The following is an 18,068-nucleotide window of genomic DNA, read 5'->3' as shown; positions in this document are numbered from 1 at the left end:
AAACTTATCCTTCCTTATAACTAGCATTTAAATCCAAACCAGCAATAAAGAATTTAAATGACTGTAATAACTTGACTACACTATACAATAACGATATAACAATAACTTGTTCTAATTAGAAAAAAATGTACAGTAGCTCAAGAAATGAAAAAATAAATCCCACAGGCTACTCACACTGATCATTGTAATGACAGCTACAGTTGTGGAAAAGCCTTGCTTTTGTTTACATATGCCACAGTATCATGAAACAATAATGCCATATACCCAGGAGTGGCACAAATATCTGGGTTTGAAGAAATAAACTTTATTTTTAGTCATCAGAAAATGCAAAATGGCAATTCCAAATAAGGCTTAAGTGATATTTTTAAAAAATAGTGTTTGGTCGTTTGGTTTTTGCCACAAGCTACTATATAAAAATGTTAACGAACAACAGTTTTAAAGTGGTTGGGGCATCTTCCCCATGGCCCCAGGATATGTTACACTCTCTTTCTCTTACACTTTACAGTAAGAGCTTATTTTATAGATTTACAAGCTAGCTAGGTAACATACACTGATGCTAGGCTAGTAACTAGCTAGCTAATATATTTAAGGTTGTTCCAAACAGAATCAGTAAACTAAAACAACCTCCGTGCTTTTGGAGTACACAGTATAGAATATTCTAAATATTCATGAGCTCTTAGAACTTTTGTTCACACCACAGCTACTTTAGAACTAGGACAAATTGTATTTAACGTAATTTGGGGTATAAATTTTATGTGATGCTTCCACTTTGTTTGAGATAGAGCACAAAGGCAATTGAAAAGTGACTCTAATGTATACAACGATAAGCTAGCTAGCTTTGCTGAAATGTTACACCATTTCTATAATCGGTCACAAATATATTACATATTATAAATGTGCTATACACTGTGTGACCTATGTGTAAGGCAGCGTATGTAACCATGTGGGTGGTTTCAACAAATAGATCAGTATCTATGATGTCAGCAAAGAACAGCTTGTCAGGTCTTTTTTTTTTTTTAGAATTGGTTTATTTAATCTCTATACAATATGTTATGGCCCATGTCTTTACATTTTTACATTCATGAGAAACGTGTAACCAAATCCCGTCAATCTGGTCCATGGTGTGCGGAGACGTGAGAGATGCTGAGAGATGCCCTATTTTATTAAAGTGAACTAACTGAGTGAAGGAAAATCCCCACAGGAGAACGCAGACCGGCTGCGTCCCAATTCTCCTGCCCTCCTAAACTTCTTTTAATCCTCCGGCCTCCTGTCGCGCCCCTCATCAAATGCAGCAGATCAAACAGAGTGCACTAGAACGGCCACAGGTTCTAAAACCTTTAAAGGTCATTGTTAATTCTAAAGTGTTCATTTACAGCAGTGTTGTTCAAATCAATTTAAGCCAGAAGACCCGCTGTTTTGCAGATGCCCTGAGCGAGTCATCTAGGTATCATAATTTAACATAAATTAAATATTAAATATTTATACCTAATAAAGAATGGGGTTACTGTGGCAAGGAAAAACTCCCTGAGATATGATATTATTAAGAAAGCTTGAAAGGAACTAGATTCAGCAGGGAACCCTGCTGAAGTCTTCAAATGTTTACTGATGAAAACCCAACCGTATAGCTGACCGACACAATGGCATTTTGAAGTCAGCACAAAAGTCTCCATGTGATCTCAATTTATTATTTTATATGTAACTCTAATACTGAACTATCTCACAGCCTCTTTTCCCTAACTTTTACTCTCCAGTTTTGGTGAGCCTCTCTCTACTGTAGAGTCTCAGATCCAAAAACCTTCCGTTCTTGTCTGACAGATGAACCTGAATTGGCTTTCTGCTCTTGTAGCCAATCCACTACAATATGAAATCATTTTCTGTTTACCCCAAAGAGTGGTTATATGACTTACTGTAGACTTCATGTCAGCTCAAAACAGTCTGGCCATTACAGTGCCTTGCAAAAGTATTCATACCCACTGAACTTTTTCACATTTTGACATGTTACAACCACAAAAATTTATTTTATCAGGATTTTATGTGGTAGACCAAGACAAAGTGGCACATCATTGTGAAGTGGAAGGAAAATGATAAATGGTGTCCAAATTCTTTTTTACAAATAAATATCTGAAAAGTGTGGCATGCATTTGTATTCAGCCCTACTGAGGCAATACTTTGTAGAACCACCTTTCACTGCAATTACGGCTGCAAGTCTTTTGTGGTATGTCTCTACCAGCTTTGCACATCTAGAGAGTGAAATTTTTGCCCATTCTTCTTTGCAAAATAGCTCAAGCTCAGTCAGATTGGATGGCGAGCGTCTGTGAACAGCGATTTTCAAGTCTCGCCACAGATTGTCAATTGGATTTAGGTCCGGACTTTGACTGGGCCATTCTAACACATGAATATGCTTTGATTTAAACCAATTACATTGTAGCTCTGGCTGTATGTTTAACCTCTGCCCCAGTCTCAATTTTTTTGCAGACTCTAACAGGTTTTCATCTAAGATATCCCTGTATTTGGCTCCATCCATCTTCCCATCAACTCTGACCATCTTCCCTGTCCCTGCTGAATAAAAGCATCCCCACAAAATGATGCTGCCACCACTATGTTTCATGGTGGGGATGGTGTGTTCAGGGTGATGTGCAGTGTTAGGTTTCTGCCACACATAACGTTTTGAACATCAATTTTGGTCTCATCTGACCAGAGCACCTTCTTCCACATCAGAATCAGAATCAGAATCAGATTTATTGGCCAGGTGTGTTGACACACACAAGGAATTTGGTTCCAGCAGTTTGTGACTCTCAAAGGTACAGACATAAATAACACTATGCTATATAAGAAAACAATGCAGATGATGAGATACAATATAGACAGAATGAGTATAAAATATGGATATAGAATGAATAAAATATATAAAATATGAAATATGAATATGGACTATGAACGATCAGCAATGTACATAAAGTGTGGGAGTGCAATATTATGCTTTTTGTGCAATATACAGCAGCAGTAGTGTGTAATATACAGATGAGTTCTAAATGCTTGCTGTGTCCCCCACATGGCTTGTCACAATCCATGTCCCCCACATGGCTTGTCCCTTATCCATACTTACTGGATTATGACTTACTGTTTATTTCATTTTATACAACTGAGTAATTAAAGATTAAAGGCCTTGCTCAAGGACCTAGCAGTGGCAACTTGGTGGACCTTTGGTTCAAGCTCACAACTTTCTGATTGGCAGTCGGTAGTCCAGCACATTAGCCACTAAGCTACCGCAGCTACAATATATTAGTTCTTGAGTCACTCCTCAAGACATTGGACCTCAATAATCTTTAAGACAATGTAAAATGAAGAATGAATGAAGCTAGTTGTGGACTTGTGGTGCCATAATTTGTGAGTCCTTGAGAGTCCCTGTGTTAAAATGTTTTGCCATTTGGGACCTACTGAGCTTATGGGACACACTGAGCTTATCGATCCCATGAACTACCCACTGAAATACTGATTTATAAATGATGACACATTTGTGGACGCAGTTCATGTAATGGTCATATCTACAAGCAGCATCCCTCAACAAACAGTGTTGAACTTTCACTGTGGGTGTTCTAGGAAGCCACTAAAAGTAATTAACCAAAGAAAGAAATTCCATGTGTGTCTTAGGACAAATGTAAGTAGTTAGATTGCTTTCTAGTATAGTGTGGTATTGTTGGGCAAAGTTTAATGCGTGTAGTGGTGTGCTGTGTTGCTGTGTTGGGTTTAATTTACTATAGTCTTAATCAATCAGATATCTTTTTTCAACTTTTTTAAAATATGTATGAGCACTTGATGTTCTTGCACTTGAATCTTGTGTCATAACATTAGATAGGAATCACATTTTTTCCTACCAAGTGTTTATTGCAGATGTAAACTATGTTGTGTTACTATGCTATGTTTAGATGCTATTTGAGATATTTTATCAGGAATATCTATTTTGCTTTGCTGATCACAAAATACATCCGGATGTACCATAGCATTATGTCACTTATATAGCATTGGACACTGGTACCAGAACATTTGTTATGAGCAATAATATTTGCTTATAGGTTATAAGGAAGTAAGTATCAGATGATAACCGATACTAGTATCTGTATCGATATACAGTATATCCCCTATCTGTAGTCTGGATATACAGAATTTTAATTTTAAATCTTCATACTTAACACTTCCTTAGTTTTATCTAGACTTCATTAGTTTCATGTAGAATTCATTAGGCTCTTCCAGACTTTCATCAAATGTCTTTTCCAATTCTGCTTCCACCACCTAAAGGGCTACAAGTCTCACAAACTCATTCTGAAGTTTTATGCATAAAGAGAAAGAGCCACATGGCTTTCAAATATTGCTACTGTATATTTATTTTTGTCAAATATTTCTTGTTTTAACCTGCCTCATTCCTAATGCCACAGTTTCATGGAGGCTGGTCTATTCCTATATGGACTATTTCGGGTTTTTGGTGAATGACTTGTCTATGGCACGGTGGATCCACAGCCAAGTCCAGGAATTATAGGTCCCACGTGGGAATACACCTTGGCTGGGATGCCAGTCCAATAGCGGGCAGCACTCTTCTACAATTAGGGGCAATTTAAAGTTGCCAAAGTGCCAGCCAGCATATCTTTATAGGGTAGAAGGAAACTAGAAAACACAGAGGAAACCCTCATGCAAATCTCTGCACAGACAGAGCTCAGAATAAAACCAGGCACCTGCTGTGAGGTAAAAAGGCTGCCTGTATTTCGAATTATTACTAGAACTTTGAAAATTTCAACAAGTTAAATGGATTCAATGACCCTCTAGTGACTGTTCTATATTCAGTATTCTCTGAAGCAGCTATGATCAAAATGCAATCCAGGAAATCTTGAAAAAAAATTTAGTTATAGCATGACACTAAGAGATAGAGCTAGTGAGAATGGTATGACTGGTGGGTGTTTGACTGATATGAGCTTCAATCCAGAGGCATATGATGTGGCAGCATTGCTGTTAATGTAATGATATACTGTATATGTATTGTAGTGTATTGTAAGGGTGCATATCTGGATAAATAAACAACTATACGATTCAGATTCCTCTCTACTGAAGATTAGTTGCTGGCACAGCAGATTAAATCAAATGAGTGCAGCTCTGCATAGTGTCTGTGAATGAAACTGTGTAACGTCACACTGATTTATTAAAATACATTCTGTTACAAACATCATCAAAGTATAATGTAATTTTGGTAACTGAAAAGGTTTAGGTTCAGATTTCATCCAAACAATAAACAATAAATTGGACCGAGTTATTTTCCACCTCAGGATTTTAAACATGTTAAGTTAAAATAATATTTTGTTTGTTCTGGGCAATCAAGTTACACTCACAGAAAACTATTTTAACTGCACTTTTATACTTATATCCCTGAGTGGCTGCTACTGGTAGTCTAAACACTGAAATTCTTACTGTAATTATTGAAATTGCGTAGCGACAAGCTAGCCAGCTAACACTAACTATTAGCTTAACGACAGCCTAGTAGGAAGTCAGAGAGCCGGCTAAACGTTAACAATAACACTAATATTGATATTTACCTTCTCAAAACAGATATTAGTATGATTGATGTTAGATGTAACCAGGTTCAAATATTATTATGAATGAGTTTAAAAGTAGAGAAGTGGTATGACTTAATTTAACATCAATCTGTAAAGGGGGAAGAGGATGGGAAGACTGCTCTTAAGACTAAGTTGATGAACTGACATTTTAAAGCTGGTGTTTTCTATGGTTTTCACTTCAATTGTAACATTATCGAAGAGCCAATTCCTTTAAGTCGTTTAAAAGAGACACAATTTCCATTCCTACTTTAGACATTCAGCACAGCTTATACCATGTGTACAAAAATCCAAGAAAAACTCAAACATGTCATACACAGTAGCCCATTTTATATTTCTAACTAAAGCATCTTACTCCTTACTGGCTTGCAACAAGGTCTGTATTTGGTGTTAACAATGGTTCCTTTACATCTAACTGAAACATGGGAGTCGTCAGGGTGTCTTGGTGTGGACTCTTTCTATCACGGCATGTACAAAAATTATTCTCTAATCATTCTCTAATCATCAGGCTTGAAGAAGCGACAATGACATATTTTAATGAAAATGATGAGTTAGCTATTTGGGATCATTTGGTATCATTCCTGAACTCCACGATACCACAGCTTAACTATGTTTTCCCTAGGTGTAGATTAGAGGTACTAACTTGTCCTGGGGCTGAAAGATTTTAAAGTTTAGTGTACTCATCTCAGTCTGCAGAGTTTAGGAGAATGATATTGCAAAGAAAATGTTTACTCTGCACTCACAGCCGTCACACTCTTCCATTCAGTGGTCAGAATCCTTCATTAATGTTATACAAGTGGAAAGTCAGCTCAACAACATAATGGCACTACATGGATAATGAGCTACGGGTTTATCTTTTTCAAAGCTGGGCCAGTGAAGACTCACTCCATACCTTGACACTGAAATCCTTGTTTCCCGAAACCCCTGGAACAAAGAGAAACAGTACATCTTTAAAATGGTACACACACCAAACAATATAGCACTTACAATAAATACCATTATTTATACTTTAGTGACATATACTTACTTGTTTTATTTACAATTACCTGCTCCATTATTATAAAAAATAAAATAATAATTTACATATGGTGCACACTCAAAATACTAGCTTATATTTAGTTTGTCATACTTTATAAAAAGTACTTGTTCAAAATGGTGCATGCCCAGATTTAAATTTAAACTTACCTACTGCTACCTACATTTATATTTACACTTGAGAGATGGAGGACCATCATAATTTTACCTAGATGCCTATTCAATGTACTATAAATACTATTTAATAATGCAGAACATAGTGTAGTGACTATTTGTCAAATCAAATGAAATTAAAAAAAATAAATCAAACTTAACTCCAAAATAACTCAAATAATCACCACGATACACCATGGGTTGTGGTTTACGCAGTAAACGCGTTTAGTGAGCTTTATTAAAGGGTTTACAAGCAAACAAACAATTTTGCATCTTCTGTTCCTTGTGCCCAACTGGCTTGACAAACTGGTAAAAAAAACCATAGGCCCACACAAGTGAACCCCTTTGTTTCCCCAAGAAAGAAATTCTAAACCAATCCGATTAAAAGAATACTAAGATAAGTAAACATATTTTAATTAACATAAAAATATAAACACAAAAGACAAAAAAATAAACTAAATTTTAACATTACACAAACAAAAATAGACAAATAGCTCCTACATATTTTTTAATATGCTAAATAAAAGTCGCCTAAAATCTAAAAGTTAATTGACTAATTAATTAAATGAATTTATTGTGTCACTGAAAAGCACAAAGATAAAGCACCTAGTTGGAGATGAATGAAAGAAAATTGAATAAGTTCTGAGTGTTTATTGAGTTGAGTGTTTATTTGTGTTTATATATATATATACTGTATATATGTAGCGCGTATAAAAGAATATTACACGTGTCTACTGGACGTGTGTATTCTCACCAGATGAAGTCGGTGCAGTGGCTGCAGAAGGTTGGCTGCTTGAAGAAACGCGGGATGAATTTGTGGTCCTTCACCTCGTGCACGTTCTTCTGACGGAGCGCGCCCTGCCGCGCGAACCCCCGAAGGCGCGCGCCCTTCTCCTCTCCATCACTGCCACTGCTGCTCGGAGCGCCGTCCGCCATGACTACCGCCGAACCGTTAACAGAGGTGAAAAACTACAGCGAACACACTACCGACTCCGATAAACGGGTGAGTGGGAGAAAAAAGAGACAGAGAGAAGGCGTAAAACAGGACCAGGCACTGAGCGACTCGGCTAACGGAGTGTGAAAGCGCACGGGGTGTCAGCCACAGCTGCAGTTTCCGCTCCGCACGAGCCGCTTTCTCACCCAAACTGGCAGTACACTTTTGCGCCGAAACTCCTCCCTCAGCACTCAACTTGACTCACTCTGTCGCTTTTTCTGTCTCACTCTTTGCTCTCCCTCCCTTTTTCCTTCACTCAATCTATGTCAATGTGTCTCTCTCAATCCATCGCTCAGCATCTGTTACTCTTTATCTGTCTCACTTAACTTGTCTGTCATCCTTCCATCATTTATCTAGCTAAGTACATCTATCTATCTATCTATCTATCTATCTATCTATCTATCTATCTATCTATCTATCTATCTATCTATCTATCTATCTATATGTTTTATCTTTGTACGCCGTCTTCGATTCTTTGTTTGTCTTTCACTCTTTTCCTGGTTTGTGACTCTGTTCCTTGTTTATGCATTGTCTCTAATGTTATATAAAGAAAAAATATGAAAAGATATGAAAACCTTGGATCTCGCTCTCTCTCTCTCTCTCTCTATATATATATATATATATATATATATATATATATATATATATATATATATATATATATATATATATATATATATATATACATACATACATACATACATACATACATACATACAGGGATGAGTAAGTGCTGACTATGAGTCACTCCTCCACTTTCTCCTTCAGGTCATAACTAACCACAATGGCACAATTGATAGATTGATCATTTTTGACTACACCCACTGCCACCTGCAGGAAACACCGATACTGTGGCACTCCAGAGATAGTGTGGAACAGCTGGATATCTTATTAGTCATGCACACGCAGTGACACATGATGCAGTGTGTTTGAGTAAATGCTATCATCATGCAGAGATCTTTGCCTGAACCATCTCACCAAGATGGCACCTGTTCCGAAATATATTGAACTCTGGCGATTATCATGGTTCATTAAACCAATTATGTTCATCACTGGCATTATATTTCTTTTCTGTTAACTGCCATGTGAAACACCTGGACAATGTTTGTGGAACAGGACTCACCAATCTATAAAGACATGGTTTTAAAAAGGAATGAAATCCCAATGAATTGGAAGTAGGTGTCCACCAACACTAGAAGAGTATTAGAAGGATATAGAATATACTAAGTATAGATTACATTAAATGTTCATTGTCAGGTATAATATGAACTATAAGTAAAGTAAAGTTTTTACTGTGATCTGAACTGGTGAAAGAAGTGACAGACATCGAGCACTGCCTCACCTTTTTTATATGAAACACTATCCAAGTTTTGCATGTCAAATAATTGAGACATCACAGATGAGGAGAATCATGTTATATGTTGTTTTTAATCTTCACTGTTTCCTTAACGTCAATGAGAGGGAGTGTGCGCTTTATGAGAACCAAATATTCATATTATGCTTTCCTTACAAGGTTGTCTACAAATATTTGCATATCAGTGGAAGAATCTGATGGTTCAGCGAGTGAAGGCATACTGCTGTATTTCATTAGTGTTTTTCCATGCCTTGTGTGTGTGTGTGTGTGTGTGCTGTGCTGACCATGGTGTTGGTGGTCAGCAGAATTGGTTTCCTCTGGTTCACACTTGAACATGTGTGTATGGAGGAAGCAGCAGTAAGGTCATGCTTCACACTGCACAAAGCAGCCAGTTCTCTATCAGTATTGCATCTGAGAGAGCCGGCACTGTAACTTTGGGCATCTGATTGTGTTTCAGAAGCTTATAACAGTCTTTGTTTTACAAGACTGTAAAAGCAAGATATACAGAGAGACAGTCAGAGTTTGCCTCCTTCATGGATCCTGGATAAGTGGAATGTACTTTGTAATCAGACAATAATCTAGCACGCTTTTAATTTCCAAACCTAATCAGAAGTGAACAAAAGGACTTCCTGCCTCCTCCTCCTTATTGACACACACAACCGTCTTGATGCACTGCCCCCTGCTGGACAACACCAGGACGCAGGCTCTGCATACTTAGCCTATTGACACACAGTATACTAATAATGTATAGCTCTATATATAGCAAGAGTGTGAACTGGTGATTGTGTTGTTTGTGTAATTTCCTCCTCACAGAGTTTTTAGACTGATAGTATTCTTATTCTGTGACCTAGTGAACCAGTAGTGATGTTCACTGATGAATGTAAATGCTATACCTTGGTTTAGGTTTAATTAACGGTATTCCACAAGACTGTGATTATGAATATCACCTAATTTAACAAAATTATTAAAATTTAAACACTGGTTAAGGTCAGGCAACATTTTTCAGATATTTATTTGTCTAGCTTGGGTGTGTTTCTGGCCACTGTATCCTCAAATTCCTGTTCTTGGCTGATAGGAGTGGAACCCAGTGTGGTATTACAGTTTTGTAGGCCATCCCCCTGCTAGTTTGGACATGGTTTTCTGTTCGCCACAGGTGTAAAGAATGGTTAGTTGAGTTACCATAACCTCTCTTCTCTTCTTAATCATTACATGACCACCTTCATGAGAAACCTTTTAACCTTGTAGTTGATGCCTGTAACTGGTGCTATTTTCATTCAGATCTGGCAAAGTAATGAAACAGACCATCACAACTGACATTGTTAGAAAAGTTCAGCCTTCATCAACGAATCCATTCTTCTGGAGAAATACATGAGTTGTTATCCAGCTGTCTAACATTTTGAGTGACTACAGGAAACAGGTTTTAGAAGAAACTGCAGGAGAGCCCAAAATAAAGTCAGAGACACAGATGTTAAGACATATAAATCACTTTATTGGGTAATACATAATACAAAACGGCTGCGTGTAACGAGAATGTGTATGCTAACAATCTAATGAGATGGCTGTCCGTCTCACCTGCGCTTTTTGGCAATATCCTGCCAAGATATGTAAATCAGCTCAGTGAAAGAATATTAGGAAAACAAAAAAGAGAAGAAATTAGGCTACCTAAACACAGTCTACAGCTAAGTAAGGTTTCAAATTGAGAGAAAATTCTGAATTTTAAGGGACATGAGCATGGAAGGAACAAAATGAACACCTGGAACTGAATGAAGTGGAAAAATTTCTTTAATGAAGTGGAGTTCTAATAATAAAACCAAGGAACTTATAGCTTGGGTCGCACGTTCCTTTTGAATGATATATTACCTTTTTAACTTGCAATGCTAAAGGACATATGTAATTAAAGTTTTTTTAGGCCTAATGCAGAAACGTGTGAGGGGGAATATCTACGTACCTGCTGTTTTATTAAAGCAAATCTTAATTAGTGAGTGTGTCTGCATAATTGGGTGGGGGTAAAATAACAATAGTAATAAAAAATAAAAAAACAACAACATAGCAGTGTCCTCTAAAAGCCTTTCATTTCTGTGTATGTCAAATGAGGTTGTACACTGTCAGGAGTGGGGAGTTTGCTCGGTTACTGTGGGGCAGCAGGGGCTCTTTCCTCCGGCGCGGTGTCGGAGGGTGCAGACTCTGTGCTGTTTTCTCTCTCTAAGGGAGGATTACTGTCGCTTGCCCCCTCCTCTAACCCACTCTCTGCTTGCTCTGGTTTCTCCACTGTACGCTCCTCACACTCCTGCTGGGCCTCAGACACATCAGCACGAACCTCATCTGTAGGACACACAGAACAAACACCATGAATGCAATAGGCTGTGTTGGGTGTAGGTGGGGAAAATGCGGCAGCACATGTATTTATGGTTAGTCTTTGTTCTCACCCGTCTCCATCGGACTGGGTTTGTCCTGTTCCTTGCTGTCAGTGCTTGTGTTCTGCTCGCTGCTGTTTGGTCCACTCGCTCCCTGCTGATCCTCTTCTGTCGCCCTCTCGGTCTTTTCCGCCTCCGCCTCTCGCTCTTTCTCTCGCTCTCGCTCCTTCTCTCGCTCCCTTTCCCTCTCCTCCGCCCTCCGTCTCGCGGCTTCTTCGGCTGCTGCCATCTCTGCTGCCAACTTATCCATGTCCACCTCCACCTTCAGACCGCAAAGCTACATACACACACACACACACACACACACACGGTTATCATCTCAGAGGTTCATCTACTGTAAGATCCCTTCAGCCTTCAGTATGTAAATTCAGTCTCCATTAATCCTTCACAGTAAATAATATTCTAATCAGAACTAAATAAGTGTTTAATGATTAATTCATCCAGGCTAATCATTGCGTATGTGTCCCAAACCAGACCCTAGTCACTGAATTAGACATTGTGCATTATGTACACACCGCTAGAAGAGCCATTTATTGCTTGCCGTGAAGTCCAGAAAGTCTTCGCTGCCCTTTTTAATCAACAGGGTCAGGGTGTGTAAAACACCTTCCCACGCTGCTGTGATTCAGGAAAGTGCATCTTACCCGTTTGAGCTCATTGTTGAAGGAATCGGTGGATTCGAGGAACCGCCTCTTCTTCTCCTGATGTCTGTCCTCTATCTGCAGCAGCTCCGCCTCCAGTTTCCTCTGAATAAACGCACATGACAACACTGAAGGAATTCCCTCACTTCTTACTGGAGCTACTGGGACTTTTTTGCGAGTAAGAACTACTGTCCAATTCTAGTGCACTGATTTGATCATAGCACAAGAGGCAGGAGCCCATTCCTGTGTGTGTGTGTGTGTGTACCTGGTGCACCATGAGGGACTGGACCTGCCGTTTGAGCACTTGCATGCGTGCTGTAGTGACCACTGATCGCACGTCAGGCACCACCACCTCGCTCAGTATATCGCTGATCAGACGATGGTTCCTATGAAACCGAGCTGCTGCTGTGTGCTTCAAAGAGAATCCGTCGTCAAAATCTATCCACACACACACAAACACAGAGAGAGACATGAACTATACAGAACATAAATTAAAGGGCAGAGATCAAATAAGACTAAATATTAGAAAGAAAACACTAACATCAAAGATTGTAATTAACTGCCAGACGTTGTCAAACAGAAATGTACTGCAGTGTTGTGTGATTCTCACCATCTGGATCTTCAGCTGGCTGGATGCTCATGTAAGGCTCTCCTTTATCCAGACGAGACTGCCTCTGCCTGCTCTCCTCCTCCAGAGCTGCTTCGGCCCGGTTCTTAGCGTTCACGTATGCTAGGTACGCCGGGGAGTTATGGTAGGCCTTCAGGGAGTCGTTATATTCAATCTGCAGACAAATAAAGAGAGACCAATGGAGAATGTGTCATCATCCCTGTTATCCTACTCACACAATAAAGACAGGTATTTATGTTTAGCTAGCACTCTAAGGACTAATTTTTTTTTTAACGATTTTTCCAATTCCAACTGAGTATAGCTGCCATGTCACCGATACTAATGAATATATATGATGCCAAAAAAAAAAAGCATGAATTCAAAAGTTGGGTGACTGACCTTCTCAGCTTCATACTCGTTTAAGTAATCTTGCTTTTCCTCATCAGTAAGGTCCCTCCACATGCCTCCAATGATTTTCCCAATCTCCCATAGTTTCAAGTCAGGGTTGGAGGCTTTCACCTGGTCCCAAACCTGCAGAAGAGAACTTGAAGTTAAAGTAGAGATACCACAAAGCACAGGTGTTCCATTCAGAACCCTTAGCTGGGTTAGCTTGCTCATGGGCAGCTATCAGGAAAAACCTTGTGCTGTAGAAATCACGGTGGATCAGAGATTCCACGGTGACCATCACTCGGTCTATGAGACTTGAACATCTAGTTTTTATTACAAAACAGCAGATAAAAAGAGAGAGAATTCACACTTTTATTTATTTATTTTTTTCAGCGTCACACTTCCTGTTTGAGGTCGTCCAGTGAAGCAATGATGAACTCTACCATCTCCCGGTGGGAAGAGTGGTGAGAAATAAGCAGTAAAAGCAGACACCGTGGGTGTCTTACCTTCCTGCTTACCTTCCGGCTGTACCGCATGTAGGGCATCAGGGGCTTATCGGGGGGTTTGGGTGGCTTAGGAACCGTAATCCCCGTGGAATTCTGGCAGGAGAAAAAAAGTAAGAGAAAAAACATATCACACAGTTAGAAATTAGCTGCGAGATGCAACGGCATGATGGGGGAGGGGGGGGTTCACAGCAATGGAGCACTATGAGTAAGGAGAGCAAGTGAACGGCTGGAAATGGAGACGGCGCTCTGAGAGGCAGCACAACCAAAATGGTGGTCATTTTTACACTGGCTATATTCTGTAACACACCCATGCAGGGAGACCAAAACAGCTACTGGGTTGCAGGTGACTTACGGGATCTTTAGGTGGAGAGCAAGCAGCTAGACATGTGACGATTAGTGACTGAGTAAAAACTCCCAATAGCAATTTTCAACACGTATAATACTCTTAGGTATCAGGTACATTTGCTTAGGTAGATCAGCTGGACAGATCTCATAAGGACAATCCTTTAATCCGCTTCCCCTCTACGGTTAAGAGACGATACGTAATCCATGATCAAAAAGTGATCATTTTAATATCGGCACATGCCTATAAGCAACCGGTTGAAATGTTTTAATCCTAGCCATCAGGATACACTCGCAACAAAATAAATGATGTGATAAAATGACCAACATGAAAGAGGGTGAAGCACTTTTGAAAACCAATCTCTCAAAGGAGAAGCCTTCTGGTAAAGAGAGACTGATTTCCAGAAGCATGAAAAACATGACAGGATTTTTGGAAGCAACTAGAGCTATAAACAATCAACCCATTTCTTCTGTTTTTTTTTTTCTTTTCTTTCTTGAAAGCAAACTGACTGGTTTAAATAAAAAAATAAAAGATCCTGCCTCAGAGGCAAGATTAGCTGGTTCAGCTTTAACATTAGCAGTACCCGGGTTCCTCTGTTTAGCATGGATCCTACCATTACCCTGTTGTTTCCGCCGGGGTTTCCTCCTAGCCTGTAGTTGTTGTAGGCCAGATGGCTGTATGGGTTGTACCCCACAAACCCAGGGGTGGTGGGCATTTGCTGATGGAGACAAATGAGACAAAACACGAATGAGAAATGACAACAAACAAGGGAGGAAGGGACCAAAAGAAAAATGAACAAATCTTGCTTTTCTGGGGTTTTTTAAAAATTATTTTTTGTGTTCTTGTTCATGGTTTGCTTAAGACATGCAAAAAAAACCAAAAACAAATAAAATTTTAAAAAGCAGCAATTTTTGATAGCAGCACAAACTGGCATTTGTTCTACATCCATTTGTAGCAAAGCCACACACACACTATGGGGGTGGAAGAGGCAAATTTGATGAGATGGTGTAAAAAAATAAAAAAATGCTGCAAATAACAAAACAAAAAAATAAAACCCTCAGTTTGTAGTTTGCCTAACATGAATATTGGATCTATTTCCCAAAATAAATTCAATAGGGCATAAATTTCCTTGCCACCCCCTATTGAAGGTGTTCATCACAGTGCCACAGTCCTGTCCAAACACTCCTGAGTGCTTTAAGGTTGGGGTTGATAGGGACGGGGCGGGGCATTTGAAAGGATGACTGACATGTTCTGAAACACTTACTGTAGTGGGGGCCGGAGCAGGGGGCGGGGCGTAAGACGGTCGTTCTGTGTTGAGGGGAAAAAGATTCATTGAATAACTACTTTAATAAATGAAATAGCACAAAAAAGCTGACCTCTGCATCGGATGAATCACTGTATAAGTTTAATTTCACTCATTCTCGAATAAATGAAGCCATATGTAAAGCCACCACCAGTGTTGCCAATTCAACATCATTGTTTAGACACCAGTTCATACCAACAAATAACTGATCACTGTTGCTTGTCCCTCAAAAACACTTCATTTCTTATATTTCTGAGGAATAAATGAGTCATTTCCTCTGCAACCATTTCCGTCCTTTCTGCTTCCCAACTACGGCTCTGTCACATTGTATGGATGCTTGATGGAAATTACATTAATATCTGAACATGTACACAATTATAACCAGGTCACGTGCCTGATATAGATTCTGATATGCAAATGAGTCTGTGACGTCATCGACAAACTCATTTTAAACACCTATTAGCGTCTTTCCACTGAAAAAAAATACAAGAAAAACTCTAAACAAAACCAACACTAGACTTAAAACGAGATCTTACTTGACATGTTATTGGCAGGATTTGACGATATCAGGCTAATTCCATCATTCGGTACTGTAAAGGGGGGGAAAAGGAATGATTTAAGTCAACAGTTCATCAAATTGGCTTTAAATAAATAAATAAGTACATAAAGATAAGATGGAAAAATAAAGACGTTTGTATATATAAAAAAGAACCAAATTTTAACCCAAAAAGATGATTATTTCGGACCGGAAGTCGGATTTTTATTTATTTTTTTTTACACAAGGGTTTCCGGAATCCTGTAAATCTTTATTAAAACAATATTCTACATATTTTCGCGTTAACAAAAAGACGCTCGCACTTTGAATGTAACTACAGACAGATTTTTATGGAACAGATCCGAATTGGGTTTTATTGTATTTTATAACTCACTTATTAAACTAAAATAGAACAATACACTTATCCTTAACTAACCAATCACACCGGAACCGAATCACCACCTAAATGTTCTTTTTATTCACTAAATTCGTTTTGTATTGTGCTGCACCCGAAGGACCCCACACAGGGCTGCCCCTTGCGCCTGAATTAAAATAAGAACAACTCCGTTTCTGGCCCCGTTCATGTTAACGTAAATACGTTAAGTTCATAATGCCTTAATAAATCCACACAGATGCAACTGTTATATAGTCGTATAACTATAGATAAGGGTATAATTGAAGTGTAATTTTGCTAAAGGTGATTTAAAACCCCGTTTTCGAGCTGAGGCGCAGTGACAACTGGGTAGCTAACGTTAGCGCCCACTTTATTGTAAACTATCATTTATATCGAATACATTATACTTTAGAATCTGCGGTGTTTTTGTATGCTGCGCGAAAGAAAACAACCGATCGGTAAAGGCAAGAAATCTGAATTCAGATAAACTGGTTTTATTGAAACGTGAGCAGCAAAATTTACCTCAAAAAAAGCTACCTGGTTAGCCGAGAATGAGCCAATTTAGTAACATTGAACAACTGATAGAATACCGAGCTAGTGTACTAACAATACGCTTCAAAATCGATTATAAGTTTATTTACGTTTTTTTAAACATATCTACGATTACAATCCAACACTGAAAATTACTCACCCACACTCCTTTGTTCCGCCTCAGACCTCCGTGTCTTCACAACGGAATCCACTGCTGCCCCCTAGCGGTACATCCTGATAACACATGACGGTTTCAATGCTGCCCTCTAGCGGTAACATCCTAATAACACACGACAGTTTTACTGCTGCCCTCTAGCGGTAACATCCTAATAACACACGACGGTTTCACTGCTGCCCTCTAGCGTACATCCTGATAACATTAATTTTTCGCTGCTCCTCTATAGTGTACGCTTTAATACAATGGTTCTCAAACTGGGGGTCGCGAGAAAAAAAAATTTACATATATTTTGCATGCTGAAAAAATTGCATGTAAACTATTGACAGTCCCGTTGAATGTGTAACAAGCCATGTATATGATATGGCAAAAGACATTAAGGGTCAATTGAATGACAGGATACATTTACTAAAGTGTCTAATTCTTTTCAGTTGCTGGCTTTGATAAGATCCACATTTGACAGTAAACCGCACAAGGATATGCTCTTCTGTCTCTTGCACATTTCCTTTCTGTTCTGTATATAAAATACACATCACTGGTCATGTCCACTGACTGTTGAAACAATTCAAAAAGTATTTCCTAAAGGAGACACAACCAGAACTGGAAGACTAGATAGGACAACCTTTCTCTGAATTTAGGACTCGAGACACTTTGTTCGAGTTGTCCAGTGATTGAACATTTGATTTTCCCAGTTCCACACTACAGAAGAATGCAGAGTTATCTTATGTGGCAATGGATGTACTGCTTCGATTAGACCGTAGACATAGTTACATCTATGCAAAAAATAAATACTGATCACGTCTGCATGTTGAAGATGATCTGGGAGTAGCTGTATCAAATTACTTTAGGTTTACCATTCAATATGAAGACTGTATTTAGTTTTTGGAGCACAAAACCCTCATCAGACGACGTTAAGTACACTCTGCTGCCCTCTCCTACTGTAGACACTTTAAATACAAGGCTGTGAACCATTGTAAACAATTTCCACTTTGTTAGAAACCTCTGCACATTCATGCAGTTACCCTATCAGCCAACCATTTATAGCGTTTGACCTGTATCAGGAGCGCCTTACAAAATGTTCTTTAAATTCTCTTGATTAAAT

At 38.8% G+C, this 18,068-nt stretch overlaps 2 protein-coding genes across 9 annotated transcripts in view; both read right to left on the bottom strand.

Moving 5' to 3' along the window:
- The window catches only part of prkcbb (protein kinase C, beta b), a 91,953-nt gene extending 83,821 nt beyond the window's left edge, over nt 1–8,132 (bottom strand). Inside the window, exons 1-2 of one of the 2 annotated variants that reach the window (XM_027171769.2) lie at nt 7,540–8,132; nt 6,490–6,521 (exon numbers count right to left, since the gene is read on the bottom strand). In XM_027171769.2, the coding sequence (XP_027027570.1) occupies nt 6,490–6,521; nt 7,540–7,721 (214 nt within the window). In that variant the 5' untranslated portion in view covers nt 7,722–8,132. The remainder of the gene's footprint in view (nt 1–6,489; nt 6,522–7,539) is intronic. The other variant, XM_027171768.2, reaches the window with a different exon arrangement.
- Nucleotides 8,133–10,601: 2,469 nt separating this feature from the next.
- smarce1 (SWI/SNF related, matrix associated, actin dependent regulator of chromatin, subfamily e, member 1) lies at nt 10,602–17,049 on the bottom strand. Of its 7 annotated transcripts, none has more exons than XM_027171873.2 (11): nt 16,952–17,049; nt 15,868–15,921; nt 15,293–15,336; nt 14,642–14,746; nt 13,686–13,778; nt 13,192–13,323; nt 12,796–12,967; nt 12,451–12,623; nt 12,189–12,290; nt 11,560–11,824; nt 10,602–11,455 (listed from the first exon to the last, which is right to left on the bottom strand). In XM_027171873.2, the coding sequence occupies exons 2-11, from the start codon at nt 15,872–15,874 to the stop codon at nt 11,262–11,264; spliced, it is 1,287 nt and encodes a 428-aa protein (XP_027027674.1). In that variant the 5' UTR covers nt 15,875–15,921; nt 16,952–17,049; the 3' UTR covers nt 10,602–11,261. The 7 variants fall into 7 exon arrangements, with proteins under 7 accessions (XP_027027674.1, XP_027027678.1, XP_027027677.1 ...); XM_027171877.2 differs by having other exon boundaries at nt 13,698–13,778; nt 16,952–17,048; XM_027171876.2 differs by having other exon boundaries at nt 14,648–14,746; nt 16,952–17,048.
- Between the last annotated feature and the right edge of the window lie 1,019 nt (nt 17,050–18,068).

This window comes from Tachysurus fulvidraco, chromosome 15 (assembly GCF_022655615.1).
Source record: "Tachysurus fulvidraco isolate hzauxx_2018 chromosome 15, HZAU_PFXX_2.0, whole genome shotgun sequence".
In the NCBI taxonomy this organism is placed as follows: Eukaryota; Metazoa; Chordata; class Actinopteri; order Siluriformes; family Bagridae; genus Tachysurus; species Tachysurus fulvidraco.
The sequence above is the reverse complement of the archived record's forward strand: the minus strand, read 5'-3'. Positions and strand labels throughout refer to the sequence as shown.

Coding starts and splice junctions, on each gene's coding strand:
- smarce1 (XM_027171873.2), bottom strand. Junction 12,968..13,191: donor ACGAGTATGAAGCTGAGAAG/GTCAGTCACCCA, acceptor ATTTGTCTGCAG/ATTGAATATAACGACTCCCT. Junction 12,291..12,450: donor AGTCCCTCATGGTGCACCAG/GTACACACACAC, acceptor GCGTTTATTCAG/AGGAAACTGGAGGCGGAGCT.